Raw genomic sequence first — 26,160 nt, forward strand, 5'->3', positions numbered from 1 at the left:
TGGTACCTACAGTAGCACCGATAGACTTCGTTGCGAGATTCGTTGAAAAGATACCTACCTAAAATACAAGGTAGACCGTCGCTCAGTCGCAGTAGGCGGTGCATCGTGTGGCCCACGGATCGAGTCTGGTTCTGTTCCAGGAGTCGAAAAGACTAAGAGAGTCGAAGCTCGAAAACTAACTAACGTAATCGGTAAGCGAGCGGATCACGCAACCGAGCGGATCACCATACCATAGAATTTGGCCGCGGCCGAAATTGGAGGCTATTTTGAACCCCTAAAACATGATTTTATTACTAAATCTAGTTATTCTTGCGCTGCGGACATTGCAATCGCCTATGGCCTAGAATATGGCAGTCACTGCAGCGTGGGGGTGCCCGTTGAGGGCGTTGTTCTGTATCTACTACCTGCTCTGGAGGGATAGTTGGGATAGCTTCAGCAGCCTGATCCCTGCGTTAAATGATCTCCTGCCCTTCCTGGATAGATAATCCCACTGCAGTTTCTATCTGCCGCCTAGATCGCTTCTGCTTTTGAAGGTGCTTTTCATGTGCAGCACGTAGATCATGATTTTCCTTTGCAAGAAGGGCAGCGTTATTCATTGCCATCTCACACCCCTTAATAATCTGACCTAGCACAGCCTTTGTAGGGGTAGGAGGGCTGTATGTACGCTCCCTAAGTAGCTTCTTAAGTGTAGTTTCCTGCTTCTTCAGCTGCTTGAGATTGTAAGGTGTTTTTAGGACAGAATTAGTTGATCGGCTGCCTGGTGGTGTAGGTGTTCTAAGCTGGATATTAAGCTGACTGAGCACCCGATCTGGATTCAGTGGTATTAATCCAGTTGCTGAAAAGCCACTTTTAATATTATCTGCTGAAAAGATTGCCGTACGAGCTTGTGGATAGGCCTCAAGGAAATCAAACTTGTCAATATGGTTGAAACCAAGCCGCATCTTATCCTCAATCAAGCGGCCATACGCACGCTTAAGAGGAGAGAAACAGCCAACATCTAGAGGCTGGAGGAGATGTGATGAATGTGCAGGCATGCAGATTGGAATGATATCATTCTCAGTGCAGATTTGATCAAACTGTGGTGTTAGATGGCTCCCATGGCCATCAAGAATTAATAGTCGATATCTACCAGTTGTACGACTGGTAGTAGCAGGAATAAAGACTTTTTGAAGCCATCGTAATCCAATCTGATCAGTCGTCCATCCATTCTCACTGACCTCGATCCGCCAGTCTGCTGGTAAGGCTGTATCTTGATACCAGCCCTCAATAAGGACCTTTCCCTTGAAGATAATGCATGGTGGAAGCACCCAGCCAGTAGAGTTAATACACTCTATAGAGGTAACCCATTCGCGGTTCCCTGGCTGGATAAGGAAGGGCCGACTAAGCATCTCAGCTCTTGTAACTACCTTAGCAGTAGCTACTAAGCCCATTGCAAAGCCAGTTTCATTAAAGTTGTAGATATCTTCCAGTGTAATCCCATGCTGCATTATTGTGATCTGGACACGATTGAACCATTCCAGGATAATCTTTGGGTCTTCACATTTAGCACGCTGGTGGTTATAGCGCCTAGAGAATCGGGTTTTGATCTCATCATGCCGATTAATGAAGTTATATACCCATTTCTCTCCAACAGTCTGGGTAGGAGTTAAACCACGCTGCGCAAGCAGGATATTCGCCATTTCTCGTACATGGGACGGTCGGGGAGCCGCTCCACGTTGATCCATAGATAGAATCCATCTAATAAGTGAATCCTCTTCATTCTGAGTCATTTTATGGCCATTTGCGCGTAATTCAGCTCGAAAAGTATGCCCCTTTAGGCGCCGCTGGAGGGTAGTATAAGGCACATTATAGACACGCGCAGCTTCACGAATATTGAGAATTTCCTTATTTTTCAAAGCTGATACTGCAAGTAGGACCCTTCCCTCCTGCTCAACTGAATTTTTTGAGTTTATACGCGCTTTTGGTGGCATAGTGGCTGGCTGAGCACTGCAGCTTTTGAAATAGAAGTCAAAACACGTTTGGTGATCCGCTCGGTTGCGTGATCCGCTCGCTTACCGATTACGTTACCCTACTTCACAGTCTGAGTCAGTACTCGGTATTAAGTCTAAGGTACTCCGTACCTAGGATTGAGGGTGGATCGGGTCTGATGTTGAAAGGAACGAATGACATTGAGGGGTCCTCTGATTGCCTCCATAATTCGCCCAGAGTACGTGAGCCAGTCAGGAACTGTGGATGGTGGAAGTGACTCAGCTAGACCCAACTCAGTCAAAGCGCGACCCAGCAAGTTAAATTTGACACGACGCGCTGCGCATGGCCCATGAGCGTCGGTCATCTTTTTGAGCCTGAGGGTCTGGACTGACCTGACGAGCACGGGAGTACAAAAGCAGATATTCAAACCACAACTAAGTTTTGATAAACTCCGTGGAATATCAGAGTGATGAGGGACATACCGAGAACAGCGAGAATGGTTGGGTGTCTTAGCTAATCCACCGCGAATGGTCCGGATGCGTACAACTAGATACTAGTAGTATCTACCCCGTAAGATAGGCTTACTTAGGGTCCGTCCTAGTCCAGGGGAGGCCGCAGGGGCAGTGCGTGTTCCGTTAGTTGCAGAGGTCGTGCATAAAGGTGGAGCCTTTTGAATTATCAATTTATCATCTCCTCTGCCTGTTGCTTTAACTATCTTGTTAACATGAAGTAACTACTTCGTACTGCCCCTCTCCCTCCTTGTTCAAAATCAATGACGAAGTGCCTTGCACGTGTCATTTGAAGGACAAGAGCACTGCACGGTGGTTATATCCAAGTCATCTCTTTAGGAACACACCACAGTATTTATCAGAGTTTGCTATTACTCGCATGAACTATGACGGACGGTGATGGAATGATTTCATAACCTGATCGCTTTACACATGATCACCTTACCAAGGTAGGAAAGCTGTTGTCGTCTTTTGATAACTCTGGATGTCCTCGGTCAGGCATCCATGGATTGGTCTCATACCTATCGTCTCCCGCCTCCCAAATAGGTTCGGAGCTCAAAAATTCCACATCATGTGCATTATAGTGAACCAGCAGATATGGAAGCAACTGACAACATAAACTCATCATGAACTCTGATCAACTATGACTCCGCAGAATTATGTAGATGTCCACTCCAAGCATGACCCCCGGACCCCGCTGGCTCTTGATGGTTTTGTCTACAAAGGCATTCATGGCGAATGTGGCTTGTCCTGGACTTATGAAAAGCCCAAACTCTGATGTTGATCATCCAGTCTAGTCCTTCACAACCACCAATCATCATCTTAGCCCTTTGTCGCTACTTACACGGCGTGTCCTTGTCTCTCTAGGAGGGCGACTATCTATCTCATAGGGATTGGCTGTAAGGAGAAGGTGAATTCCTGGGGTAATTTGTTAGTGTTCCCTGGCTTGCATGCAATTTGGAGGCTTGAACTCATTCGCTCAAGACTTTCCATTATTTAACAATACTTCGATGCTCAATCGAAAGCTTCACTGACAAGGATATACCTGTCATCGATGACAACAATAACGAACAACCGGCTATGCCTGCCGAAAGACCGTTTGTCCCCTCAATTCAAAGCGTGACACATTCTTGTCAGCCTCTTGAATGTTCAGGACACCAGTCAGTTGACGTACGACTTCCTTGGCGTCCAGCGAGGAAACGACACCATAGCGCTTGGTCTTTCCTAGTCGCGTCAGAAATGAGGGCAATGTTGACATCTCATTCTCAACTGCCTTCTAGGCTTCTACGGACCATTCATCGGCGTCAATGAAGAATGAGGCATAAAATAGGGGAATCTCTTTTAAAAAAGAGGATCGTGTCTGAGAGAAGGGTAGCTCTAGGGGCGGAAGCGTAGTAGGCTTGGAAAGGACCGTTTGGGCATTTTGACATTCTGACGGCCAGATCACTCGCAGACTACCTAGGCCTCGTAGTTGAGATCATCGTCTAGCGGGAGTAATTCAAACCTCAGGCACCATTGAAGGTACCCTAACCCCAACCATTGCATCAACCGATCGATTTATTCGTCGCATATTAACCGAAGCCACATCTCAATCCGCATAAAGTACAAAGAATGGGTTCAACCCAAGTATATTCCAAAAAAAGACAATTCTCGTAAACGCCGTTTTGAATGCCAGAAAGAGAGTAAATCGCTATCCCAACCAGACGAATCGAAGTATTCTCGATCTAAACAGAGCCGTCTCAACGGATTGAGCTCTCAAGCCTAATAAAACACGAAGAGCATACTCATTCTTTTTGGGCATTAGACTTGGGTTGAACAAGACCAGCCTAACATCGATGTCCCAGTCAGCAAAGAGCTTCGATTTTCTGAAGCTTGCCCACCACGTACCAAATTCAATAAACGCCATACACTTTCGCTGGGCTGTGCGCCAACACCAAGCCAGTACTTTGCCCGTGAGCGATCAAGAGAGACCTCTTTGAATGGCTTTGCGCGCCGAGCTTCCTCTTCGGATAGATTCGTAGGCCGCTGCGGGATAGGATTGTAGGTGCCAATGACTTCAAGGGGTTTCGAGTCTCGAGCCGACCTTCAGTTAAAACAGATAATTAGCACTTTTCTAAACAGTCACTGGGTTGGCGATTGTCCGTCAATCTCAATCTAGATGCTGATGGCAGGCAGTAGAACAATTCAAGAGAAAAGAAAAATTGAAGCACCAAAAGGAAAGAGGCATACCGAGCATGTGCAACAACAATGTTGTAAAATGGCTGGTGCCTATTGCCGAAGCGAGAAAGACGTATTCTGACAACCATTTTTACTATTCTGAATCGATGACCTTCGTAACCAGCAAGCAACGCTGAATCAAAGCACTGCACTTTATTTGATGCACTACTAACAGAAGTTCAGATTGATTTACGGAGGATGTATTATTCCGGAACTTACTGAAAAGGACTAGTGTGGGTAGTGGAGAACAAACATCGCAATGATGCAATGCAGCTGACAGACATGTAGTTATCTCTCTACTAAGTATACGAACGTGTAGTTCTTTAGTGGTGGTGTGTCTATCTTACTATACCACACCATAGACAAATATACAGTTCCATCTTGTGCCTCATCTCTTCTACTCTGAGCTTCTAGCTACCATAACCTATTACAAATTTACTTAATCTCTCGCGTTGTATGTTCCGCTCTGTTTTTACAAAACGATATCTCCCCATAGCAGTTCGAAAGTACAGTAGGACCGCCAGGATGTCGTTGAAGGTAGGTAGCATTTCCCTCCAAGCTATGCTACCCAACTCATTTTATATACCAGGCTATCTCAGCCAAAGATGCTGCTTCCCTCGATAAGGACTTGATGGAGATGGGTGGATGGTCCTTGGACCAATTGATGGAACTCGCGGGGCTGTCCGTTTCGCAGGCAGGCATGTGGTCAAGTCATGGAGCATTACAAGCACAAAATAAGAATAACCAGAGGCTAACACACTTGCGATAGTCTACCGTCTTCATCCTCCCAGCGCCGGCAAGAATGTCCTCGTCGTCTGTGGGCCAGGAAACAACGGTACGCTTCCATCCCGTCCACAACCAAGACCTCTACGGCTGATGCTGACGCACTTCAAAAGGTGGCGACGGCCTAGTAGCCGCGCGCCATCTGGCACAGTACGGTTATACACCCTCAGTCTACTATCCCAAAGAAGGGAAGAATGAGCTCTACCAGGCAAACCCACCCCGGAACCCCCTCCCAGAAAACCAAGACTAATTATCTGGCAACCAACAGCGCCTCAAAACCCAGCTACACAACCTATCCGTCCCTTTCGTTCCAGACTTCACTGAGGCTCTCAAATCCGCTGACTTCCTCGTCGACGCCATCTTCGGGTTCTCCTTCGGGGGTCCCCTCCGGGAACCGTTCCCATCCATCATCTCTCAGATCGAGTCGTCGTCCGTCCCGGTGCTGAGCGTCGATGCACCCAGTTCTTGGGACATTCAGAGTGGTCCACCCAAGGAGGGTCCGGGATCCAAATTTATGCCCAAGGCGCTGATCAGTCTCACGGCCCCAAAGCCATGCGTGAAATATTACCGCGGCAGGCACTTTGTCGGTGGCCGTTTCTTGACCAAGAGTATCGTTGAGAAGTACGGATTGAATTGTCCTGATTATCCCGGCATCGACCAGATTGTGGAAGTTGGCGTTGATGCTGAAGGGCGGCTATAATGGCTGCGCTGCGCTTATGAATTGAAATGATACGGGTTTTCCCTAGTCATCAATCCTACGTCGGTGTCTTCATTGAGCGCCACCTTATTTACAATGTGTATGGAGATTTGCATGATATAAATGCGCGCTCTTAATTGAATGTCATTCAACAAGTCTATAAGTCGATTCGAGCTGGCGTGGCATTTGCGTAGCCTCAAATAATCAGTCTTCTGCCTTGAAGTCGCAAAACAAAATGCTTCCAATCGCCATGTCGCTCCGCAGAGCCTTCAAACCGTGTTGTGGTTTGTCGTAATCTACGACATTGCCTCTCTAATCTCCCTAATGACACCCTTGACCCGAGGCTCTTTTCCGCTGCCCGAGCCTGACACCTTCTCCAGGATGTCCTTCACATCATAAATCTCCCTTGCAGCACTCTTGACTTCCTCTCCTAGTGCCTTGATAAGAGTTCCTAGGGCGACAAGGGCACGATACACTGCTTCTGAATCTTTCTCGCTCGCAATTAGCTTCACCAGTTCCCCAACGAGCACCAGACCCCGCTCAGACGATTCTGGAGCCAATTCTCTCCCTCCAGATGTAAAGTAAACCGAGAAGTTGATGTAAAGCGTGGCCACCGCTATGGTGAGATTACGGTTCGGTGCTGCTCCGCAGTTGCTCAACGCAGAATTGACGACCGCCACAATCTGGTCGAATCTATTCACAGCCAATTGACGACCGGCGTCGGTCTCGAAAAGATTCGCCAGCATTCGGATAGACAACATCGCATTGTTTACATTCAACGGGGGATCAAATATACCACCTGCCTGAATCCCAGAAACAAGATCTTTTCCACCGTAGTCTGCAGTGGCAACCAGGGGTGTTGCAGCAGCGAGCAAGCGGAGCAGGTCCAAGCCAGGCAGTCTGCTGGTGGCAGGCCACGTGGTTGCAACTCTAAACAATGATCTCAGCCCAGCGTCCACTATGGGCGATGATTTTAGGGCAACGGAAGACTCCAGCTGACCGCACAGCGAAACGACAGTGTCCAACTCAGGAGGACTGAGGGATAAGTCTTTTGACCCCGAGGATGCGAGCTGGTTATTTAATTCCTGGAGTTTTTTGGCAATGATTTTGAGATTAGCTGTCTTGATGGAGAGATATGTCTTCTGCGGAAGGACTTTAGGGCGTGATTCAGGTAAAGCAGGCGTAGGGTCTACCGCTGTCGCTATGGCATCTCCAGGGCGATAACGCCTCTCCTGGCCCCAGGGATCGGCGCCGGTGGGCGCAGGTTCTTGAACAGGTTGTCCAAGGGTTGTGCCCTGTGTGTTCTGGACGATGAACTGCGCGACTTGGTCTAGGTAACTCATAGGCAGCTCGTTATCTTGGATAAATTTCGTGGCCGCTTCGTACGGGTTCTGCGAAATATTGTATGGAAGCTTGAGGGGAGGCTTCCCATCCTCGACATCCACGTCGAAGACATAGTCGTAATCTTGTCCCATATATGCGATCTTCCTCCCACTGCTGGCAGCAGAATCAACAACCGTACCGACAGCAATCCATTCTTGCGAAGCAGCGGACCACGTGTGGGCTGTAACGCTACCATCTGCTTCGCGAACCATCTGTACCTGACCTTCCTTCGTGCCGGACTTCTGTTTAAGAAATTCAGGGCCTGGAAGCTTCTCTTTGTTGATCTTTCCGACTTGCTGTTCAGGTATTGCGGATTCCTTGACGGCTTTATCAAACTGCTGAACCACCTCCGGGCTTGCCACTCGCTCTTCGTTTCGGCTGAAGATCCGTGTGACACGGTCACTGGCACCCGTAACAATATCGCCATTCTCTCTACAGGCAGCAACGCCCCACACTGAGATTGCGGGGTGGGTAATTGTCTGCACACACTGTGTGCCATTCCATATCCTTACTGTTCGATCTTCTCCGGAACTGACCAGCTCGCCTGTCGGCAAGACATCCAAAGAATATATGAAGCTCTCGTGACCAAGAAGCTCGGAAATCAGCTCCCCTTGTAAGGTAAACAATCGAATGATTCCGTCATTGCTTGCGGAAGCGAAGTGTGCGCCTGAGGGATGTGAAGCAGGAAGCTTACACAGAGCTCTAACGACATCACGAGAATCTTTAATGCTCCTGACAAGATCCCCTGATGTATTGAAGATTCGTATAATCTTGTCGGCACAGCCTGGTCAAAGTATGAGCAAACTATATCTTTATCTGGAAGCGATAGACGCACCGGTAATGACCGTGTCTTTATCATAGGCCAGAACAGCCCAGACACTGCCTTGGTGACCCTCCATGACCACATCACATTCCCATTTACCGACTCTCCACAGCCTCGCGGTCGAGTCCCAACTGCCGCTTATTACCCAGCCTCCCTCTGGGCACACGTCCAATGCACAGACGTTGTGACCATGGCCCAGGAGCATTGCGTCAGCATTGTCGTCTGGAGTTTTCCCGGGTTGTCTTGCTTCTATTATCGTATCCTGGCCGCCAGAGAGTACGAGACCTTCAGGAAATTCGGATGTTGGTGGGTAGTATGCCACAGCGTTGACGAAGGCCGAGCCGTGGGAGGATACGGTGGAATCATAAACAGGCGGCGGGGTAGATACCAGCTTCCACAACCGAACGGTCGCATCTCGAGAAGCCGAAATTACTACATTTGGATTCGGATAGGCCACGGCGCGAACCTGAAAATGAGAGTCAAGGAAAGAGTTAGCAGTCGAAGAACATGGGGATTAATCGCCCTTTGTGGTGACCGGAGTGGCAGGAGTCATTGTTGGGGATGTTCTTACATCATCGCCGTGGCCCTCCAAACAAGCGGAGATCTTGAAGTCAGGCATACATAAAAGCTGCTACCGCAGGGCTCTGTAGAAAGAAGACAACAATCGAGATAGGAAAAAAATTGATGAGAAAGTTCTCTTCCGAGGTAAGGAGACCGTAAAATCAATAGTCCTCCTGTTAGTAGATACTCAGCCCATGGTAACCAACAACAGCAGCGGTGCGGAGAACAGCATGCATCATATCATGTGGGCGGTGAAAGGGTACATGTGACAAGAACATACTAGAATTATTGTCGATTCAGGGGTAGGACTTCAACATCACAGCTTTAGTTCACTATAATACATCGTCGTTAGATACACTACAGTAGCCATTTAAAGCTTGTCTAGGTAGTTACAACTATGAAAAGAACACTTGTCGTTGGTCAATGAATCTACTTGCCGTAGTAGGCGCGGAACATCTGCACATAGACTGAGTAGCTCCTGTGACTGAACAGAACTTATGGAGAAGGTCAAATACATGTGCATTTACTTACAGCTCTATATAAGAATTAAGCCTGACTACGGAGTAGGGAGTACTCTGTACATCATGAGATATATCAGAGGACGGGCGCGATGTTAGGTATATCACGTGACTGGACACGGACCACATCGTGAGAGCGGAAAAGTTTCTTTCGAAATGCCCGGCTGTCCTTCTCCCACTATCACAAACACCAGTGCTGTACTTCACCACCACTCGCGGCTGGCATTTTTAATACTATAGACGCTCAATTGGCCGTGTGCAAGCTGTATAAGCTCATACCAGCGTGATCCCTGGCTTTGTCCTAGAGAAACAATACTTCCCTCTACCTGAGGCCTGAGTGAAAATGCCTCCCCGAATACAAAACCAGCTGGTCTCGGGCTCTCTCCTCCCTTACCTCTCCTCTACTTCCTCGACCTCTTCAACCTCTTCCACATGTATCTCCAAGCTCTCACAAACATGCTCCTCTCGTCCCTTCTGCTCCTCGCCCGCTGCTCAGACCAGGCTGCGGAATGAGATGTTCGCGTGGATCAACGGCGAAGGTGCTCAATTGAAACAACACACGCCAGGGCGAACGAATTACATTACTCGCCTCAAGGGCAATGCCGGTAATCGGCCCTTTCCTCTGAACCCTAATTTCGTCAGTGAGCCCATACTCAGCGAGGAGCTGCGCAATGAGATCCACCGGCGCGTTGTGGACAAAAAGCAGAGTGTGCGTGCAGTCAGTGTCGACCTCGGTGTGGATATGCGACGAGTAGCAGCCGTGGTTCGATTAGTAGAATTAGAGAAGCGATGGAAACAACAGGTATGCATGTTTTCATTTCTTTCTGCTCTGTTTCAGATCTGCCGGCTATTTCCTGTGTTACGATGGCATTGTACAATGATGAGAACAACAAAAAATTCGATTAGTCTTTATGAGCCCGAGCTTAACCTGCTTGGGAATGCTTACAACTCCCACATCTGATTTGTGCCATTGCCTCGTTTTCTGTCGAGAATTTCGCGTCTCTGCAGCCTTGGATTGCTCTAACACGATGCTTGAAAATTCAGGGAAAATCGCTAGCATTGCCATACGCTCGTGCAGTCCACGAGATGGTCCCAACCACCCCCCTCCGCAATGACCTGAACATTCGACCCCACGAGTCCATTAACGATCTCCCCGTCCACCGCCTCACCGATCCCCAGATCTTCTACCCCGTCTCCGAGTCCCGGCAATTCACCCGTGTTGACGCCGGTCGCGTGTTCTCCGCCGCTCCCGCCCTGCCACACAAAGAAGCCGAGCGCGCCGTGGCCCACCCCGACGAGGCTATAAGCAAGATCACGCAGGACCCAGCCCGCATTGAGCGCGTCGGTAAGGGCGACGACGAGCAGCAGGTCCTCCAGCCCGCGGACGTGCGCATCCCGCACCCGCACCTGGTTTCCCACGAGCGCCAGGTGAAGTCGAACCCCAACGAGTTCCGCGAGAACATGAAGCTCTACCGCGAGCGGCTCCAGCAGGAGGAGGCGATCGAGCAGGAACGCAAGAGACTCGCCAAGGAGCGCGCCGAGCAGCGGCTTGTCCGCGTGCAGCCTGAGGGCTCGCGGTTCGAGTTCCGCATCAAGGATGTCGTTGTCAGTCGCGAGACGACGGGCACGGATGGTCGTGGTGCCCAGGCGCCCGGTCGGAGATACGGTGTGCCTACATACGACCGCAAGAAGGGACAGATCAAGATCCCTACTCGCGTGGAGGTCTAAGCCCACTCTTTCTGACCCTGTTGATTTATATTCTGACGAGGAAAATCTCGTTCTGCTTCTGCGTTCATGAGCTGCTCTTGGTCAAGGAAATGATGTACTGTATAAATATCTCGTGAAGGGTTTGTGGAGCATTAGCATTGTACTTATATTCTGCCATGTTTTGACAATATCAATACCAACCATGAGCTCCGAGTCCAAATCACAAGGGTACCTATGTGTACTTTCGCGTCAATCGACATTGCAAATGTCGACATCAACTACTTTAGTTACAGCTGAATGATGCAGTGCACATACTGGTAGAAACGTATGCAACTAGTCTCATTAGACAATAGCATTGGAACGATTGCCAGTACCAGGATGTCAATCCAGTAGGGGCCCTAGGCTAACAAATACCAAAGAATGCGGGAGACAATGCCGGGATGCATGGATTCACAAAACAACAAACACAGGACAAGACATCTCCTTTCGTATGTGAGAGCATGTCGCTAAAGTAGTGATAGTATATACAATTGATTGATGCCGCTCAACAAAGGAGAGGTTTGTGGTAAACACTGGAAATGGACGAATCAATAATGTGCGGGCATCACGTATGATAGAAGGACTCGAAGAGTAATGGCTATGCTGGGTATCCAACGTAAGATGCAGAAAAGCGGGACGTGTAAGAGACAGGAGGGAGGGAACAATGAGTAATGTCAAACAAAGGAACTCTCCTCATACAAATCATGTGAGTATAATGACATCAAAGGGAGATATTGGGCCTGATTTGCAGAAAGTGCAACTGGCTACGTAGCATCCAGAGCTTGCTGCTCCTCGTCACCAGGAGGCTCAGTTGGGTCACCCACATGCACGGAGGTAAGAGGGCTGGCTGGTGAATCTAGAGTCTCGTTGCCCTCACCACTACCACTTCCGGGAGGTTCCTCAGGAAGGATATCCACGGGCTTGGTCAATTCGGGAACGGTTGATTTGCGTTTACCCGCACCAGGGCCTGTGGCAAACGCCCGGGCCGTCGCGTTGACTGCTGCAGATGACGGGGAGGTCGAGGTTCTACTGGACACACCATTAGCGCCCGCCTGCAGAGGGCTGGTGAAACCTCCATCGGTGGGAGAAGATGACTGGGGTTCGTCGGCAAATCCTCGCCATTTCCGCCAGCCTTCGAAGTCAATCAGAGCTTGCATGCAGCCCCATTCTGTCACCTTTTGTTCCAACCAAGGAAATCCAACAGGCTAACAAAAGGGAGAAAGTCAGCCATCCACCCGGACCAGGATGCATGTAGCGTCGGAATGACATACCTTGGTCAGAAAGTCATTGCAGCCGGCAGCCAGAGCCTCATGCCGATCGCTCTGCAAACTACTGGCGGTCAGAGCGACAATGATAACGGGACTCTTGAACAGAGACAAGTCATGAAGAGTATCCTCCTCAGACAGCGAAACCTCCGATGATGCTTGGTTAACCTCCGGCGATAAAGAACTGGCACTCGATCGTCCCGAGGCCGTCTTGGTGAAGACACCGATCCCGTTTAGGCGCTCAAGTCTCCGGATCTCCTTGGTCGCATCTAACCCGTTCATGACGGGGAGTTGGATGTCCATCAGGACCAAGTGAAACCCACCCTCGCGCCATTTCCTCACCGCCTCTTCACCGTTCGCAGCGCACTTCCAACGGACGCTGAGGCGTTTCATGAAGGCTTCCAGGAGCTTCTGGTTGATGATATTGTCTTCGACGATGAGGACATTGATGGGAGGTACCGTGCCTTCAATAAGGCCACCAAAGGCAGCGTTTGGCGATTGGCCGTTGCCGGCCTTCTTCGGTTTCGTGGGACGAGGGCGCGGCGAGGCAACACGCGCTGGCGGCGTGTGCGTCTTGGTCTGGGGCGACTCGGGAGGAGGACCAGGTGGCGTAGGGACCTGGGGCGCTGCTACGGGAGGCTGAGGACACGAGGCCATATTCGAGTCTACATCTAGTCAGTAAGGAATGGGCTCTTAACGGCACGAAGAATAACAGTGAGAGTCCGCGCATACCTTTTGGATTTGGCGCTGTGCCAAGCATTGTGGGTGAGTTAGTAGTATGTCGAGTGAGTGGTGGCCGGCGGGAATGTCGGTTCGCTCTATTGCCTGGTGAGGGTAGCGGAGGCGCCATACCCGTGGTGAGAATAGAGATTGAGGGGCCCGTATGGTGGGCGTTCACACTCGTAGATGAGGCCGACGGATGAGTGGGGGGGGTCGGGGCATTTGGATTCGCAGGCATGAGCGGAAAGTACTCGCCATGCTCTCCCGGTTCCGAATGGTGATAATATACCGGGTGACGGGGGGACGGCTTCGGCGTCCGCCGTTGAGGGATATCTATGACCAACGCTTCGTCCACCGTCTGACCACCAGGAAAATAAGTGTCAAGGACCACGCCTAACGGTTCCTCGGGACTCAATATCCGCTCGGGCGTAGACTGTCGGTTGGAACCTTCTCGAGGAGAAATGCGGATCATGATATCAGGTGAATCAAATGTTCTCCCTAAAGAGTTGGCGTACTTCATGATAACTTGATCGCGCAGCTCGTCAACAAGCGAATCTTCCATGGTCGGTACCAGGGTGGCCGAGCCCCCTGGCCGTTTGACCCAGACTTTTCGAGGAATCATATCAGCGTTGACTGTGGAAGGGTGACCGCTGCCCTGGCCGAGGTTCTGAGAAGGCCCGAAACCCAGAAGACCACTGATCAAGTGTTGATGTGAGGCTGGAAGAAGCGACTGACGGCGGAACCCCAAGGGGGGCCGCTTCGGAAACGGGGACGACGACGAAGGGCCCACGAAATGAAATGCAGATTCTCCAGAAGAGTCCTCGGCGACAGCACCCAAGGACGGAGTCAATTGAGATTCGACTAGTGGCACGCTGGAATTTTCTCGGACTGGTCGATATGCTGCTTGAAGCGAGCTTGCGCCAGTGGGTCCTGGCAGAGAAGGCGAAAGGGGAAGAGGGGTCGCCGACGGTGAATGTAGCGAGTCGTCGCCAGCGGGAGTCTGTGGTGTAGAGGGCTTATTGGCAAGTTCTGTGGTCAAGCTGTACTGAGGATCGGAGTCGTTGGAGTCATTCCGGATACGTTGGTATCCGTATTCGCCTCTTTGATCCCCCTCCCGCGATTGTAACTTCCCCTTGTCTTTTTCCTCGGTCAGTTGCTTGTGCCGAAGGGTCCTCGTGAATGTCGGAGACTGCTGAATTGAACCGTTCTGCGATCCTTCTTGACGTGAGTTTGCGCCCGATCGGTCGAAGTGGGTGAAGTACTGTTCGCAGCCTGCTGAGGAACCAGTAGCAGGACCAGGAATCTCGTCGGGGGAACTGGGATGGTCGAGGGGTATGGAGGAAATTATGCTGTAGGCACGGGATTTGGCATCACCCTCTCCTTCGTTAGAGGTCAAAAGATGAGGAGGCAGAGAACAGGAAAGGTCGGAGGTTGAGTTGGGGTCGACAAGCGGATCCGCCCCGACGGCCGCCTTTTTCTGAGCGTTAACGGGTTTCTGGTTCTGTTTCGGAGAGGTCGTAGCCGTGGTCGATGATCGGCGCAGAAGCTTCGATTTGAGCAGTTGCGACAGGCGGCGGTCAGGCATGATGAGGATCCACCACAGTGCTTGACTGATAGCACAGCTATCAGATAATATTGCCTTTGAAAAAGATATGAAAGTAATAATGAGAGACAGGTAGAAAGAAAAGAAACGAGGCGGCAACCGAGAGAGACTAGAGAACACAGACGACAACAAGGAAAAGGAAAAACAAAAGAGAAAAAATGAAAAGAGCACTGCACTGTCACCTCATTCTCTGCAGTCGTACAATATATTGCGTTCTATCGAAGCAGCAGCAGTACCAGCAGCTCAGCGGTCTGGAAGGCAGTTGAAGGAAGGAGAACTGAAGAGCGACCGGATTCTCTTTCCTCTTCTCTTTTCTTTTTCTTCTTTTTCAGTTCTTCATATTCGATCGGTGGAACCGACCACCCCAGGAGCTGAGATGCTTGGGGAATTGTGAGTCCGGATGAGGGGAAAGGAGATGGTTGGAGAGGCAGAAAAAGTAAGTGAATTAAAAGGGAGCTTGTATGGAGTACTACTACTAGAACATATAGATGCAGGCAAGAAACAAGTGAATCAATTCTTGCTAAGGATGATCTTCCGGAAGAGGCGGGAAAGTTGGAGAATCAAAAAGACAGAAACAAGTAGATACGATTTATCTAGACTACCTAATGTCCCTTGTATGACTCTCTACGAACAGGGATCTGGTGATATGACCACTGAAAAAAAACATGACGGACAGGAGAGAGAACGCTTGGACCATACCTACCCTATTGTTATCCAACGGTTTACAGACTAAGAAGTGAAAAGATGTACAAAATCACGGTACTAATTCAGTTGATTTGATGAGCTCAATGAAAATTGGCTGAATCGCTTGCTTTTTGACGAACGCCGATCTTCCTTGACCTTTGAGGTAGGCATTGACCTGAACCTCGGTCTACATATTTATCTGATTTCTTGATGCATGGAGTAGTAATGGGCAATTTCCAATGTCTTTGTATGTTCTCTATTTCTATAGCTCACTAGATGGCGCTCTCTGAAAAAACATTTCCACCCAGTCAAACCTTCTAATTCAATTCAGGCTGCTCTACAACCTCGGCTGAAACTTGCCGTTGGTCCACAGCAATCTGACTCTCATTATCGCCAGGCCTCTTCTCAGCATCATTCACCCAGTCAGTCTCATTCCCGCGCATATTCAGCATCTCATCAATGCTGACGCCAGCAGCTTTGGCTTCTTTTCGCAGTTTCCGGTAGCGAAAGCGCCAGACGATATGGCTCGCGTAGATGCCGACTTCCAGGACGACCCTATCGCCTCACTGTCACTACTGATGCATACCGGTCACTGCTCCTACACGGTTGAAAACTCACACTATGATGTACATGACCCCTCCGAGGATATCAAATGTGCCCTGCGCAGCTTCGAGCAGTCAGTATCCATCCTCTGTTTTGACGAATAAGCAGCATACCTAATGCAAAAAGAGAAAAGAGTCCTCCCAAAGTATCAATGGCCAAAAAGAACCAATCTGGGACGGGTTAGTCGAAGCGTGCACATACCCAAAACTTTTGGACCCTTACTAAAACCAATCACTCGCCCGTCTCGCTTCCATAGCTCGAAATACGGCGGTAGAAGCCCCGAAGCCAGCAGAACAGCCGCAACGACGCCAACGACGACATCTGGCCAGGTGACACCTTTATTGTAGGGTATCTACACAATGGTAAGGATCTGTTCCAGTGAAGCAGCCTTAACAGGTGCATCAAGCAGACATACTCGCAATGTGAGAATCAGCAACGCCTCAAGACCACCGAACAGTGCTGCTGTGCCAATTACCAAGGAGATTGCCTTGGCTTGGCTATAGTTGCTAAGGGAGAAGGTCAGCCCAGGTCCATATCAGGAGGTGAAAGGCGGTACCTACTGATTATAATATAAGACCTGGCCCCAGCTGACTAGCGAAAAGAAGCCGAATATCTGCGGCTGTATTTGCAGCGGTATATTCACTTTCTGCAGTACAAAAGTCAGCATTTCTAGTCCCTACCAATCAGGAGATCACTTGTACCTGGAGAATCAAGTATGCTCCCATGGGCACTGCGCCTATACTCCGAGGATCAGCCATCGAGCTCCGGAACGACGCAGAATTCAAGTGCAGCGTACAAGAAGCCCATAGAAACATCATAGACGGTGGCAGGCCGTCTGTCTTCTTCTGTCGCCAATTATACCATATTTGCGGGATCAGCTGAATGCACCAGAGAACCGTTCCGATAGTTCCTAGAATGTTGGACGCCACAGTGACATGCTCCGTGTCAGCCATACTTGTATAGAGTCGGGTTTCAGTGACTATAAATCCGGCCACTCCAACAACTTGTCCACCAGGTACTGAGAGGGTTTTTTAATCCTTTTGAAAACAAAAAAGCAGTAGACCCAAGGATAAGATATTTGAAACAATGATCGTTCTTCTACCCAAAAAACAAAATCAGAAACTGATTGAGTCCGTGCAGCCTTGTAGTAGAAGAACAAATCCAGTGACGGCGTCAATGCAGATCAATGCACAACAAAGCAAGCACCACTATGCCCTGTGCTAGATTGCTCTTGACTATTGTTCGGTTCTGCACCGGAAGCTTGGTGGAAGACAAGAAAATAGATAAGCAGACAAGCCCAGGACACCAAGGATGGTCGACTCAAGCATTTTCATGAGTTTCCCAACTCTTCTTGAGAACCGTCAAGCATCGAGATCTCCCCAATGCCGTCTTCCATGACTGCACACCAGACATAGTTTAATGCCCGTTTGCCTGGCAGCAAGTGTGATTCTGGCTTGCGGGCAAGCCATCTCATTGGGGGATCCAGCAATGGAGAACTGGAGATTGGTCTTCGGGACTAAGACTAGACAGGTAAACCACTGGAGAAGACGACACCCAAACCCACCGCCTAGGGGCTAGACAGTGCGCCTTGGCCTTGCAAGTCTGACTACTGACTCTGAGCTGTGAGCGCGTCCAGTGGACGAAGAAGAGAGGCCGAGTCAGCTCGTTCCTGAGTGGAAGGACTTCTCTGGTTGCCAGATGGTGGGGCCTCGATCTAGATGCGCCCAAACGGTACCTGTCTTTACAAGAGAAGAATAGATAGAGACGTCCCACGACCTCATCCTGAGAAACATTTTGGCCAACATCGTTTCCTGCTTGCTCTTGTTGTTTGAAGCAGTGGAAGTCTCGAGCTCCTATTTCACACTGAACGAAAATTATGGGAAATTCTCCGATACTGGACGCAACCGTCCCGCGCACGTGGCACCTACTGAGCACGATCTCGAAATAGACGACATTGGGACTAGGATCCACAGCATTGCGATCTTGAACTTATCGGACATAACCGCACTCACTAGAGATGATCCAGCTCGAATGGCTATATATTGCTTCTTCACTACAAATGAATACTTTCGATATCTCTCTAACAGCAGGTGGAGGGCCGAAAGAAATAAACGAGGAACTACACATCGAACCATTGGGAACACATCCGAGGCATGACAAATGGAAGACAGAACCATAAATGATAAGCGCGCAAATGCCCGCTGAATGGTGATAGAGATGGAGATAAAACAGCAGACTGAAAGAACGCATCACTTAGAATGGGATGCCACATTTAAAGCAGAATCCAAAAGAAACCATCAGACATAACATGATCTTTTCGCGGAACCAGATCTCAGGCCGAGTGATCCTACTCGAAGGGTATCAAATACGAAAGCTTTTGCGACAGAATGGCGACAAAAGTAGGAATGACCAGAAGAACAAGAAAGGGGGAAAAGTGCACTCCAACCGAATCACAGCAGAATAAGGTAATTCGATGGAGCAATACCGGTCTCTCCGTTGGATTTTCTGGCCTGCCACCATCTGCCGCTGACATCCGACACTTCCAAGATTTCATGTTTGCTGAAACTAATTTCGTTGGCATCTTCAGGATTGGCATCGTAGGAATATATCGCTTTTGCCTTGTACGGGTATTCTGTTGGCGGCGGGACTTCGTCCTGACCGCTGTTGTTCCCAGCAACGTTGCTGGCAGACGGGTTGCCAAACCGAGCCTGGGACGAGCTGCGGTTTTCTGAGCCGGGACCACCACCAGGATAACCTGACACTGGAGACGACGTTTCGAAGCCGTTGAGTTGGGCAGAAGTGTACATCTGGGGTGCGCTTGTCGACATCGTGTCTGGGCGAGGACCATAAGCCGTAGACATGGGTCGGTTACCGTATGCGCCGCTGCTTTCCTTGTTGAGGGCGAACGAATCGATAAAGCCGCGATGCGTAGCCTGAGGCGACGATCCAAAGTAGAATATCCACACGACCTGTTTAAGGTTAGCTTAGTATGAGAGAATGCTGCGTCCGCTAGAAGGTCAACCATGATTGACTTACAATGACCATGGACATGAGGATGAACCCGGCAGCTGCAGCTTGCGACGAGGATTCATCTGCGTAGACCAGAGAATTGACCGCCAAAGTGGTCAGCACTAAGCCTGTTGAAAGATAGCCCACAACCTGTTACCCATCAGCGCCGAGAATCCCACAACGAAGGGAGTGAAACATACTGCTACCCCATAGACGAGACCGGTGTCCGAACCAAAAACGATGGTGACACCCATAATACAACAAAACATGTAGGCGACCGCCCACCACGAGTAATTAGGATAATCTGTCTTGATATCTGAGATGATTGATGCGATACATGCGATCAACCACGCGAGCTAAAAGATTGAGAATGCGATTAGTCACGAGCTACCTATGTCCACAATAACCCGCATTAGGGACGACATACAATTGAGATGGAGACGGTCGCGAGCGCAAATGGGTCGCCTAAAATATTGCTTGCCCGAAACTTCGCCATTCTTCTCCGGGGCTCCGTATATGGACTCGGTTTATGAAAGGACGGAGAATGCTCAGAATAAGCCACCATGAACGATATTCGCTATATACACAGTCGTCGAAGCGGTTGGAGAATTCGATTCTTGTTCGATTCGACCCAATCGTAATGTAACGAGATATCACGCGCGGCAAGGCAAACGTAGGCCTATGTTCTGATCCTTTATTACTCTCGTGAAATTGAGATGGTATATGTCACTATCAACTGAAATTGATGGTTGATTTAGGTGCAGAGAGGTATTTGAATGCAGAAAAGAATGAGTCTGGGCACACAGTCAGTCACAACTCGCAACACAAATGGAAATGTAAATGCGCAAAAGAAAAAGAACATATAGATACAATTGCTAGTAAGTAACAGAACATTGTAATAAAGGCAGTAGGAATCGGAGCAACGACAAGGGAGTGAGGAAATGAAGATGAGGTGACGTGTAATCGTACCTTGCGACACGATCAGGTCAAAGCGAGTGTATGTCTTACGATGACGAAAACTGATGCAGATATCGGCTTGGGAAAATTGATTGAGTCAAATCGATAGTTAAAGATCAATCGAATCTAGCATAAGGCTGGTGGTATGAAACTGAAAGCAAGCGAGAACCCCTTGCAGAGACGCGGAGGAACAATAACAGCACCTGGCTGTAGGGAACGAAGGTGGTGATTGAAACGTTAGTGGGAGGAAAGGAAGAAAAATCGAAGACAATAGAAGTATCAAGGTGAGGAACGAGTGTAAATCGACGGGTGTAGACCAATCGATGGGGAGGTGAAAGAAGAAAGAGGTAAAAAGAAGAAACAAAGAATCGAGGACAGTATGAAGTTTGAGAAAAGATTGGTTAACACTAGTACCTCTCTAAGAATGATAGAATAAGAAGATGATGATGAAGATGGAGAAGAGAGAGCCTTGACCCAGTGTCCGGTCGGGAAAAGGAGAGTTGGATCAGTGAGTGGACTAGTCTATCTATGGTAGCACATTCTCCGTAGTGGGAACCAAGTGGGTGAGAGACATGTAGTGAACTCAGGCCAACACGAAAGAAGTAGGTAGAAATAACTGACCAACTGCTTGTCTTTATGGGATCTAGATAGACCATACAAGCCCTGGGAGCCTTGCAAGATAGCCACGGACCTCGTCGGGTCAGATTAAAACCTAGGATTACCAGCTACCTTGCTTTGGGATCATAGTTCCTATGGAGTCACAGTACATGAGGTAGGTACAAAAGGACAGCCCTGTACGGACGGTAGGTAGTATCATCCCCAGGACCCATGCTGCTTGTGGGCCATGCTAATGTCTTCCACAAGGCAAACAGACGGACTCGTACTCTTGAAAATTGATATTTGACTTTGATCTCAGTGGTCTGGTCCTTTTTTTCTTTCATTTACGGAGTACATAGGGATTATTAGTATCATTTCCCCCTGGCAGGTCCGACAACTGAACAGGATGAGAAAACATGATTGGAAGATGGGCGAATTTAACGGAGCACTAAGAGGGGCAGCTGGGGTAGGTGGAATAAGTGGATGTAACAAGACTGACCAATGCTCATTGTTTCTGTGGTTATTATTAGCGCACGTTCGGCAATGATCCTTTGTGATTTCCTTGTGTCATGGCGATGTTGTGCTTATCCTTGTCTGCTGGGTTTTGTCGTCAAGAGTTCTCCAGGCAAACAATGAATGCATGTATGGAGTACTCCATACCCCTGCGACATTTGAACTCACAGTCAACAGGCTCACAGACCTAAATTGAAACCAACGATGTTGAGTCGGAGCCATAGGCCCAGTAATGAATCAATGAGATCTTGGAATTTGAAATTTAGGAATGCACCAAAAATCGCACCATGCACATAATAATGGGTCCTTGTACTTAGCGACCCAGCTACGCAAAAAGTTTCAAAAGCCGAAAAGAAGAGTAAAAGAACCATTCCAGTTTCGGCCTCAACAGTTGCATTTTTTTCAACTGATTTGAGCATACTTTGAAGGTTCTAGACCTTTTTCTTTAATGGTGAGGCTGACGCATGTGGCACAGTGGTATGCATTCAGTGGCTTGACATAGCAGCGAAATGAGGATTAGCATCTGTTAATCTACGAAACATGCGCATCGCGAATTGAATTAATCTTCCCTAGACCCATATTAATTTCCAGGAAATTTGGGTTTGACATTAGATAGCATCATCTTGGTGGAGCAGACCACCTGAGATTTCAGCATGATCGTCGTCTTCCTACTGCATGTTCTAGATCCTTCAAGGGAAGTCTGTGCATGGTTTGGGGTGCCGGGCAGTCCGGGCAGTCCGGGCAGCACGGCTCATTGGTACTATTAATCCAACTTCAAGAATCGCTGTGAAGGTGTGCTTGTTGATGCTCGCAGACAAGATGATTACGCAACCCAGCAATAAACCGCCTGGAGTCGTCAGCGGAACCCGTAAGCAACCTTGTTCATTGGTTATCGAAACGCGATCACTGGTATCTCACTCACTTTGGACGATTCGTCTCTAGTCATTGTTCTTCGATCTTTTGCCTGGAAAGCATAAACTCCTCGAGTTCTTTCCCGACCTTGCAAAGGCAAGCTATCGAATGCTGATATTTGACATTCGAGCGAGCGCGACCAACGGTCGTGGACTCGGAGCACCAGCAGAAAAGGATGAAAAGCGGCGATCCCCGCGAACCATTTGGTTTGAACTTTTCGTGAAACATCTGTCTTCCGTGGAAAAGCATTTGTTTGAATGTACGCTTGTATATCGCTCTCGTGATCTTTTCGATCGGAGGCGACAGTCGGGTTATGTCAAGCAGTGTTTCCAGAGGTTCAAATCCAAGGTTGAGGCATGTCACTTTCAATTAGTGCAAGAGCGCCATCGCAGCAACGACTAACAGATCCGTGATCTCTCTGGGCGCTCTAGGAGCTGCAATGGAAGGGCCAATGTGGTATTCTTGGTCGGCACCGAGATGTCGCATGGTCGTGAAGCCGTTGGCTACATCATCTGGGCCTCTGGTGTAGATGTACATCATCATTTGCCGGCATTTGAAAGGGGTCATACACCGTGATTAAAGCCTTTGCGCCGGCAACACGATTTCGCTTCTCACGCCAGGAGTCATAAACCTGTCCAGTTCTCTCTACATATCCAGGTCCTCACCCTGCGCTGGTACCTATAACCCCAAAGAGACATTGCCTTTGTTCAGATTGAGCAGTTTTTGCTTTGTACGATGATTCGTTTCCCCGCTCTCTCGTTCAATACATCATTGGTTATAAGATTAAGCACGCGCTCGGTGCCGAATTGCGTGGTCGTGTATTCCCTAGCGTTTTGGTAGAACACATTGCTGGCACCGATGAAAGCGATAATCCATCCTGATCTCTTTTGGTACTCCTTGAATTCTGCGAGGACATTGGAGAACCGTCCGGCTCGCACGGGAGTCGCTCAGGACCAGAGCAACCCTGCTATGCACTTTGAACGATAGAGCAGCAGAGCGTGCTCTATTCACAAAGAATATGTACTTAGGGTCAAGAATGCTCATATGGGAGACCCGCCCGTACCTAATATAGTCGCACACACTGCACTATCCCTAGTATAAAGGTTCAATGTATATAGGTGTGATCCTGTTGGTCAGATCCATGAGGACCTGGTCATGATGGCCTTTTTGGCTACCTGGGGGTAGGTGGCTGGACGCCCCCCTTTACACCTAGTATAGTATAATTTAAACTTCTTATAGAGGTAAGCAGATATACAACTAAAGCTATAATTCTTAAACTACATACTAGGTGACTCAGCCAGGTAAGCCTAACTAGTAGATATCGAGGTATATTATAGATGATTAAATAGTTCCAACGCCTTACCATAAGGTACAATGGGGATTCCCCATGGAACCATGGAATCACCTGGCCCAGAACATGCTTATACATATACTGTTATCTCTCTGGGCTGCGAGTCTCATGACAGAATTATCCTTAAACATGCTGCATGCATAATTGCATATATATTACTGCTACTTTTATACTGATATTAGAGATTATTTTCCTCTGATGACTTAACCATAGAATATTAAATTACTGTAGTATGCCAACTAGTAGGGAAAGTAATATCATCTGGTGCCGCCAAAGCAACTATCGTTTACTCTATACTTCGTACTATACTTAGGTAGAAGATTCGTGGAGGTAGTGGCGAAAGGTAATACATGCAGTGAACAAGGAAAAAATCCACAAGATCCGAGACTTCAAAACCGCAGGATGCGACAAGCACGGCTCTATCACTGACTACAGCACAAGACGTAGCAAAGCAAAACTGAAAGCAGAGACCAGTTAGCTCAAACTTTCAGACTACCGGTTGAACAGTGGCATTTGGCCTCGTTCCCTTTACCAAAGCATCAGCAACATTTCATCTCATGTCTCTAGGAGATCGGGCTCCATATTCTCAGCGAACATGTCAGTGTGTTTGATCACAGTATGAGTAACTAAAATGGACCAGCAGAAGAATGCAGATTGTTCGACGGGTGGCCTTAATCTATCCACCTGAGCTCCGGATGCTGAATTATACAAGCCAACGAGCATGAGACATACAGAATCCAACCAACAAACAACAGAATGGTATCATAGAAGGCAAAACACAAGCCGCAAGAAGGCACGGCACACACAATCAGCTTCAAATCTCTCTCGCTCTTCTCTCCCTCACCACCTCCTCCCTTTTCACCTCCCGCTCCACATCCTCCAGCCGTCCCTCCCATTCAGCCCAGCACTCGCCGCTCCCCACCAGCCCAACCTCATACCAGCGCTGCAACACCCGCGCTGTCCGGACGCGGAGCTCAGATATCTCCCTCGCCTGTTCCTCCTGGGTACGAGCCAATTGATCCAGACGCGGCTGCAGCTGGACGAGAGACGCCGACGCTTGGGCGTCCGGGACAGGCAGGTCATTTAACGAAGTGAGTCTGGACGCGGTCTCCGGGAATGCGGAAGCGTACGAGAGGACAATCGAGGCGAGGTTCTGCATTGTCAGGTTCTCCGGGACGGATTGCGAAGGTGTAGGACGGAAGAGGTCGGGGAAGCGATCATCTGAATTCTGTCAGTTTTGGTTCGTCTGCAAGGTACAGGAAAGGAATGCTTACGGAGCTGTAGAACATCTCGTACAGCGGGGATAGTCCTGCTGAGATTCTCAAGATCTTTTTCTAGACGGAGGAGGCGCCGCGAGACCGTGTCGTCGAGGGAGGCGGGTTTGGCGGGCGCGGTGGGAGTGCCCGTCCAGCTTGTGTCGCCTGTGAGGAGGTAGGTGAGTCGTTGGAGGCGAGCTTCCAGAAGCTCAATTGTGGTCCCGGCTATCGAGTCATTTTCGAGAGCCATTCTACAAAAAGCAGGTGACAATTTTGATGTTTGGGATATGTGTTTTCGTCCCTGGAGCTCATGCGCCATGATGGAGTAACGGGTCTGGGGATGCAAACAAATCATACAAGCAAGGCGGGGATTAGGTTATGCCAGCTGGGTTTACCTATTGTTATCTGCCTTGGCTGTTGTACACTATCTATCAAACTCAATAAATGTTTACGCACTTTTGGGCCATTGTGGTTTAATGTACTGTTAATATCGACAGGGAATAATCAAGACAAAGCCAAACAACGCAACACCGAACTAGACAGTGAAACGATTGCAGAGTCCTTCATGGACCGTAGATTGTAGCAGGCATCGCGCGCAGTCCCTTCGCGTCAAGTCGACTGACTATGGAGTTAACGAACTTGATATAGCCCTCCTGAGTCGTCCCACACTCTCTGAATGAGTCATGAGCCACCTTGAGAGGGAAAGCAGTGGAAGCCGGTCCGAAAAGTTTCAGTTCATCCTGCAGCAGGTACTCCATACTGTGGCAGATCCGCTTCGAGAGAGTGAGAACTTGGGTTTGCTGGTATTCCACACTGCAGAACTTTGCGGGTATACAAGGCTCCACATTACTGCTGAAAGTCGCCCTGAGCTTGTCAATCTCCTTGAGACAAACGATATGAATAGCCCAGAGGTGGGTCAACACATTCGCTATGGTAACGCTTGGAAACCAGAGAGTGTGGCCTGTGATGCCCGGATCAATCAGCTGTGCTGCTTGTTCTCCTTCGGACGATTTCTCGTATGTGCCCCCTTCTTCGCGCTCCACCATTTGCTCCCATTGCTCGAGTCGATTGACCCACTCCACAAAAGCGAAGCAGACTTCGGTGGCATTCTCAGCTGAGCCGTCGCCTGGGTTGACCATGAGTTGGTCAACCGCGTGCAAGTAATTCGGGATTATTGCAACTTCGCTCAAAAAGTCCTGCATGAGCGATGTGTTAGAAAATGCAAAGGGTATAGATGTCCATTGCTTCTCAGCAAGAAAGGTTGGCTCGCGAAAGCGGAATGCGTCGATGACCTTAACGTGCGTCAGACATCTGTTAATTTCAATCGAGACACTGGTCATCAATCATACTAACCAGGAGAGGTCGGAACCCTACGAAGAGCTTGTGCAGCAACCCGGCCTGATAATGATTAGGTCCATGAGCTTTCATCAATTGACCCACGCCTTTGATGTGGGTTGAAATCCCCGGTCCCATTCCTGGAAACAT

General features: G+C 49.0%; 10 protein-coding genes across 10 annotated transcripts; 2 read left to right on the forward strand and 8 right to left on the reverse strand.

Moving 5' to 3' along the window:
- Nucleotides 1-452: 452 nt before the first annotated feature.
- AFUA_5G08340 (uncharacterized protein) lies at nt 453-1,970 on the reverse strand (the record flags this gene model as incomplete). Its single annotated transcript, XM_077804794.1, has 1 exon — nt 453-1,970. One exon carries the CDS (start codon nt 1,968-1,970, stop codon nt 453-455), a length of 1,518 nt encoding a protein of 505 aa, XP_077660932.1.
- Nucleotides 1,971-3,737: 1,767 nt separating this feature from the next.
- On the reverse strand, nt 3,738-4,857 carry AFUA_5G08350 (mitochondrial 37S ribosomal protein bS16m). The gene is made up of 3 exons (XM_748708.2): nt 4,707-4,857; nt 4,365-4,560; nt 3,738-4,303 (listed from the first exon to the last, which is right to left on the reverse strand). Exons 1-3 carry the CDS (start codon nt 4,781-4,783, stop codon nt 4,262-4,264), a joined length of 315 nt encoding a protein of 104 aa, XP_753801.1. The 5' UTR covers nt 4,784-4,857; the 3' UTR covers nt 3,738-4,261.
- Nucleotides 4,858-5,325: 468 nt separating this feature from the next.
- Nucleotides 5,326-6,177, forward strand: AFUA_5G08360 (NADHX epimerase; the record flags this gene model as incomplete). The annotated part of the gene is made up of 4 exons (XM_748707.1): nt 5,326-5,404; nt 5,464-5,529; nt 5,591-5,685; nt 5,746-6,177. 4 exons carry the CDS (start codon nt 5,326-5,328, stop codon nt 6,175-6,177), a joined length of 672 nt encoding a protein of 223 aa, XP_753800.1.
- Nucleotides 6,178-6,470: 293 nt separating this feature from the next.
- Nucleotides 6,471-8,999, reverse strand: AFUA_5G08370 (WD repeat PLAP family protein; the record flags this gene model as incomplete). The annotated part of the gene is made up of 3 exons (XM_748706.1): nt 6,471-8,341; nt 8,393-8,846; nt 8,952-8,999. The coding sequence occupies 3 exons, from the start codon at nt 8,997-8,999 to the stop codon at nt 6,471-6,473; spliced, it is 2,373 nt and encodes a 790-aa protein (XP_753799.1).
- Nucleotides 9,000-9,240: 241 nt separating this feature from the next.
- AFUA_5G08380 (mitochondrial 37S ribosomal protein mS45) lies at nt 9,241-11,418 on the forward strand. Its single transcript, XM_748705.2, has 2 exons — nt 9,241-10,261; nt 10,504-11,418. Exons 1-2 carry the CDS (start codon nt 9,803-9,805, stop codon nt 11,185-11,187), a joined length of 1,143 nt encoding a protein of 380 aa, XP_753798.1. The 5' UTR covers nt 9,241-9,802; the 3' UTR covers nt 11,188-11,418.
- Nucleotides 11,419-11,476: 58 nt separating this feature from the next.
- ssk1 (response regulator) lies at nt 11,477-15,391 on the reverse strand. Its single transcript, XM_077804795.1, has 3 exons — nt 13,203-15,391; nt 12,477-13,135; nt 11,477-12,410 (listed from the first exon to the last, which is right to left on the reverse strand). Exons 1-3 carry the CDS (start codon nt 14,773-14,775, stop codon nt 11,970-11,972), a joined length of 2,673 nt encoding a protein of 890 aa, XP_077660933.1. The 5' UTR covers nt 14,776-15,391; the 3' UTR covers nt 11,477-11,969.
- A 403-nt stretch (nt 15,392-15,794) lies between these two features.
- AFUA_5G08410 (PQ-loop repeat-containing protein) lies at nt 15,795-17,033 on the reverse strand (the record flags this gene model as incomplete). The annotated part of the gene is made up of 8 exons (XM_748703.1): nt 15,795-16,032; nt 16,096-16,144; nt 16,194-16,250; nt 16,347-16,416; nt 16,496-16,586; nt 16,641-16,749; nt 16,782-16,816; nt 16,852-17,033. The coding sequence occupies 8 exons, from the start codon at nt 17,031-17,033 to the stop codon at nt 15,795-15,797; spliced, it is 831 nt and encodes a 276-aa protein (XP_753796.1).
- Nucleotides 17,034-17,762: 729 nt separating this feature from the next.
- On the reverse strand, nt 17,763-21,437 carry sho1 (osmosensor SHO1). The gene is made up of 5 exons (XM_748702.2): nt 20,059-21,437; nt 19,517-19,883; nt 19,290-19,445; nt 19,117-19,239; nt 17,763-19,049 (listed from the first exon to the last, which is right to left on the reverse strand). The coding sequence occupies exons 2-5, from the start codon at nt 19,652-19,654 to the stop codon at nt 18,531-18,533; spliced, it is 936 nt and encodes a 311-aa protein (XP_753795.1). The 5' UTR covers nt 19,655-19,883; nt 20,059-21,437; the 3' UTR covers nt 17,763-18,530.
- A 2,796-nt stretch (nt 21,438-24,233) lies between these two features.
- Nucleotides 24,234-24,994, reverse strand: AFUA_5G08430 (putative nuclear distribution protein RO10; the record flags this gene model as incomplete). The annotated part of the gene is made up of 2 exons (XM_748701.1): nt 24,234-24,640; nt 24,694-24,994. The coding sequence occupies 2 exons, from the start codon at nt 24,992-24,994 to the stop codon at nt 24,234-24,236; spliced, it is 708 nt and encodes a 235-aa protein (XP_753794.1).
- Nucleotides 24,995-25,238: 244 nt separating this feature from the next.
- Nucleotides 25,239-26,160, reverse strand: AFUA_5G08440 (uncharacterized protein; the record flags this gene model as incomplete). Its single annotated transcript, XM_748700.1, has 2 exons — nt 25,239-25,967; nt 26,029-26,160. The coding sequence occupies 2 exons, from the start codon at nt 26,158-26,160 to the stop codon at nt 25,239-25,241; spliced, it is 861 nt and encodes a 286-aa protein (XP_753793.1).

The sequence above is a fragment of the Aspergillus fumigatus genome, chromosome 5, assembly GCF_000002655.1.
Source record: "Aspergillus fumigatus Af293 chromosome 5, whole genome shotgun sequence".
NCBI lineage: Eukaryota > Fungi > Ascomycota > Eurotiomycetes > Eurotiales > Aspergillaceae > Aspergillus > Aspergillus fumigatus.

Excerpts from the sequence above, each read along its gene's own strand:
- AFUA_5G08350 (XM_748708.2), bottom strand. The coding sequence starts at position 4,783 with ATGGTTGTCAGAATACGTCTTTCTCGCTTCGGCAATAGGCACCAGCCA. Across the intron at positions 4,561-4,706 it reads ATTGTTGTTGCACATGCTCG|GTCGGCTCGAGACTCGAAAC; the intron begins GTATGCCTCTTT and ends TTTTAACTGAAG. Across the intron at positions 4,304-4,364 it reads TATGGCGTTTATTGAATTTG|GCTGGTCTTGTTCAACCCAA; the intron begins GTACGTGGTGGG and ends CATCGATGTTAG.
- AFUA_5G08380 (XM_748705.2), top strand. The coding sequence starts at position 9,803 with ATGCCTCCCCGAATACAAAACCAGCTGGTCTCGGGCTCTCTCCTCCCT. Across the intron at positions 10,262-10,503 it reads AGAAGCGATGGAAACAACAG|GGAAAATCGCTAGCATTGCC; the intron begins GTATGCATGTTT and ends TTGAAAATTCAG.
- ssk1 (XM_077804795.1), bottom strand. The coding sequence starts at position 14,775 with ATGCCTGACCGCCGCCTGTCGCAACTGCTCAAATCGAAGCTTCTGCGC. Across the intron at positions 13,136-13,202 it reads CACAGCGCCAAATCCAAAAG|ACTCGAATATGGCCTCGTGT; the intron begins GTATGCGCGGAC and ends GACTAGATGTAG. Across the intron at positions 12,411-12,476 it reads GCAATGACTTTCTGACCAAG|CCTGTTGGATTTCCTTGGTT; the intron begins GTATGTCATTCC and ends CCCTTTTGTTAG.
- sho1 (XM_748702.2), bottom strand. The coding sequence starts at position 19,654 with ATGGTGGCTTATTCTGAGCATTCTCCGTCCTTTCATAAACCGAGTCCA. Across the intron at positions 19,446-19,516 it reads CGACCGTCTCCATCTCAATT|CTCGCGTGGTTGATCGCATG; the intron begins GTATGTCGTCCC and ends TCAATCTTTTAG. Across the intron at positions 19,050-19,116 it reads TCCTCATGTCCATGGTCATT|GTCGTGTGGATATTCTACTT; the intron begins GTAAGTCAATCA and ends AACCTTAAACAG.